This window comes from Triticum aestivum, chromosome 4A (genome assembly GCF_018294505.1).
Source record: "Triticum aestivum cultivar Chinese Spring chromosome 4A, IWGSC CS RefSeq v2.1, whole genome shotgun sequence".
In the NCBI taxonomy this organism is placed as follows: Eukaryota; Viridiplantae; Streptophyta; class Magnoliopsida; order Poales; family Poaceae; genus Triticum; species Triticum aestivum.
The window spans coordinates 725,366,012-725,369,362 of record NC_057803.1 but is presented as its reverse complement, the minus strand read 5'-3'; the positions used below and the strand labels follow the sequence as shown (position 1 = coordinate 725,369,362).

The window sequence follows — 3,351 nt, the reverse complement described above, 5'->3', positions numbered from 1 at the left end:
CAGCAGTATTTTGGTATGCTAGCGTACGTTGTTGTATATATTGAGCATTGTTGTCACTAGACTAGAGTACGCACCTTTGTCCATTTCATTTGCTAGTGTTCTGAATCTGATCTCGTGAAGAAGGCTTGGCTGCAACAGGGAGGAGGCACCGGTCAAAACAAGTCCCTATTTCCTGAATGTTATCGTGCTATATTGCCTTGAACATCAGAATCAACTCATGAGTTGAATTGTCGGTGTTTGTATTTTTGTGTTACATTTGTATTCTCAACAGTTAGTTTCCTGAAATTACGGCTTATTTTCCCCTGAATTCAAGAACAATTATGTGGAATTCACCTAAAAAAATACGCATTTGTACAAGAGCATAACAAGTCTTGACACAAAGCATATATTTGACATGTAAAATAGAATATCACGGTTCTAGCTGGGTGTCCATCATTTTTCTTTTATTCATTTCTTGGTGGTCATCTTTCTAATTCTCTTCTTTCAATTTGTTGTGTTTTGCAGAGATTTTGCGATCATGCAAAGCCCTAGCACACTGTGTGTCGCCTCTGCATCCACCCAACCTGTTGAGCATGGTTGGGCATACCTCCCGGTTGACCTGCTCGAATCCATTATTGCTCTGTCAGGATCCTTCCGTGACCTTCTTGCCTTCGCCGCGACCTGCCGCTCTTGGCGTGCTGCATTCTCCTCATACCCATCCAAATCTTCCTTCTGTGCCAAATTCCCACCTCTCCTTGCCCAATTCAATGTTCGTGTTCAAGGTCCTGATCTTCCTTCTAACAATGGTCGTCACGAGCTGTACACATGTAAGGTCATTGATCCGATGAACAAGAACGTCGCCCTTCGCTGCCAGATTCCTCTAGAAATTTATCAGGATACACATTTCATTGGAACTTCCTATGGTCAACTAATTTGCTATTGTGTTGGATATTGTCTTCTTGTGGATGTGTTCAGTGGTGCTGAGGTTTCAGCTCCACGTCTCCCATTCAATCACAATTTCGACGGGCGCTACTTCAGCGGCACTCTTACAGCTCCCCTTGCATCACCCAACTCACACCTCCTTGTCTGCACCGTAAACTCCCTGTTTGATTGGTCAGTTGGAAGTAAATCTTGGTCTAAGCTGCAGCTTCCTAATGCATGTATAATACAGATTGTGGAATTCAAAGGTCAGTTCATTGCCATGGATGATTGTTGTAACATCTACACTTTGCAGCTGTCCCCACAGCTTGGTCTGCAGAAGGTAACAACTGAATTGGCGGAATATTCACTCGCACATGTGGATTCGTGGCTAGTGGTCTGTGGTGACATGCTTCTCATGGTCAGGGTGCATCCATACTTGTCAGTCGTAAAATGTATACCCTACCACCTTGACATTTCAACCAACCCTGCAAAATGGGTGGAGGTAAAGCAGCTGGATGATTGGGCACTCTTTGTTGGGGGTGATGTGAGGAGCCAGCCATTTTCTTGCACGAGCCCTGAAAGATGGGGAGGGAGCAGCAAGCGGTTGTACTATGCAGGCCGCCACTCTTTTGTCTTACATGGATTGGGTGACGAGCTAGATCCATCTTCCGGTTATGAGTACAAAAGGAACTCGTTCAGCGAGCTACAGCCCCTCTGGGTGTACCCAAGCATGTTCTACTCGGACATCCAGTGATCATCTCGTGCCACTGCAGGTTGCTGCTCTACGAGCTCCTGACGTAATTTTCCCCTCGCAACACAGAGCAGGGAATTTTGCAACTTGGGCGGTACCATTGTAGCATTAGTCACTTCAGAGCTTGGTGGGAATAGTGCTGAAGCTTGTGCACTCAGTTTGGTAACCCAGTATGTAGAACCTGGTATTAATGTTCAGAGCTTGTTAGAAGTTGTCGCGCTTCCAGTTTATTGTTAATTGAACTATGTTGTTTAATTATGCACTTTATGATGTGTAGTACTTTGAAGTACCTGTTGCTTGTCTCTGCTCATACGACTGATAAGTTTGAAGCTTCTAGACTGCATTTGCTTAATTTCGCCCTACGTATTTCATGTCCTTGTATTTTTTTTTTTTTGCTGAAACAGAAGTACGATGGTAAAGCTGTCAATGTTGTTTGGAATGGATAATCGGATTTGCTTGTACATCAATTTACTTTTGTCAGCGGGCTAAATATACCCCTAGTAGCATCAGATTTACCTGGATGCATATGTGGTTTATTTTGACATGCTGGAGTATGGCATAATGACAATTTGATGAGAACCCTGATTTTTATCTTCAGTTCAAAGACTGGCCGGCTCTTTTTCTCATGTTAATAGAACACTGTGTTAACATATGGTGTTTGTTCTCTTCCTCCTATGAAGCACGAACAGAGTTCCTACCAAAAATTGATTTTGGCTCAAGAGCTAGGGTGATCCTGGGACCACAAAAGGAAAATTACCGGCATCTATTTTTTCTCAGATTCAGGGAACACACTGTCTGAACATATGGTGGTTCTCCTCCTCCTAGCGGACACACTGTCGCGGCCACAAAGCGACATGGATGGATCGATTTTGTAAGTACGCCTTCGCCTGTAGAAATAGAAATACGACAAACCAGCCAAGACGTCACACCACTGCCCTTAATTGACCTTCTCATCAACACATAAAATTAGTAGTATTAACTTTGCACGTTTATCTCGTGCTTGAATCATCACTGCCATTCAGAGCATCGTTTGAAGCTTTGAAAGAAGCTGACAAAGATTATGAAATCGCTCCTTCAGCTAGTGAATGGGAGATGGCCGAAGCTATTAGCCATTCTTTGGGCGCTTTCTACATAGCCACAAACAAAATCTCTGGTAGAATAGAACATATCCCACCTCTGACCTCTACGTCTATGAGGTCTGGAATGTGAAGCACGTAATGGAGAAGGAAGTCTTAAGTGAAAATGCTACCAGTGTTGCCATGGTGAGAGAGATGCATAAGAAGTGGATCGAATATTTCGAGGAGTCATACTTAAAAAGTTGTGTGCCGGTGATTTTTGATCCGAGGTACAAGTACGAGTATGTTGAGTTCCGGTTGATTGCAACCTTTGGTGGTGGCCACGAGAAATATCTTACCAAGGTGAAAGAATGCGATGAGGATCCTATTTGCCGAATATGCATCTCAATTTGAAGTCACTCTTGATGAAGGTGTTGAGTTTGCAGAGGAGGATGAGGATGTTGCTGATTGGGATAAGCATTTGAAATTGAAAAGATCCCACAACTCGAATGAGCTCCAGAGATACCTTGAAGAAGGCTTGTTTTGTCGCTGGCAGAAGTTGGACATTTTGAAGTGGTGGGAAATTCACTCTCCAAAATATCCAGTGCTTGCCGCTATACTGTGCGGCATATTGGTACTGTCCGC

General features: G+C 43.7%; 1 protein-coding gene across 1 annotated transcript; it reads left to right on the top strand.

Annotated features, from left to right (window-relative positions):
• Positions 1 to 502: 502 nt before the first annotated feature.
• LOC123083421 (uncharacterized) lies at positions 503 to 1,863 on the top strand. Its single transcript, XM_044505473.1, has one exon. The coding sequence runs from the start codon at positions 518 to 520 to the stop codon at positions 1,652 to 1,654; it is 1,137 nt and encodes a 378-aa protein (XP_044361408.1). The 5' UTR covers positions 503 to 517; the 3' UTR covers positions 1,655 to 1,863.
• The last annotated feature ends 1,488 nt before the right edge of the window (positions 1,864 to 3,351 follow it).

Excerpts from the sequence above, each read along its gene's own strand:
- LOC123083421 (XM_044505473.1), top strand. The coding sequence starts at position 518 with ATGCAAAGCCCTAGCACACTGTGTGTCGCCTCTGCATCCACCCAACCT.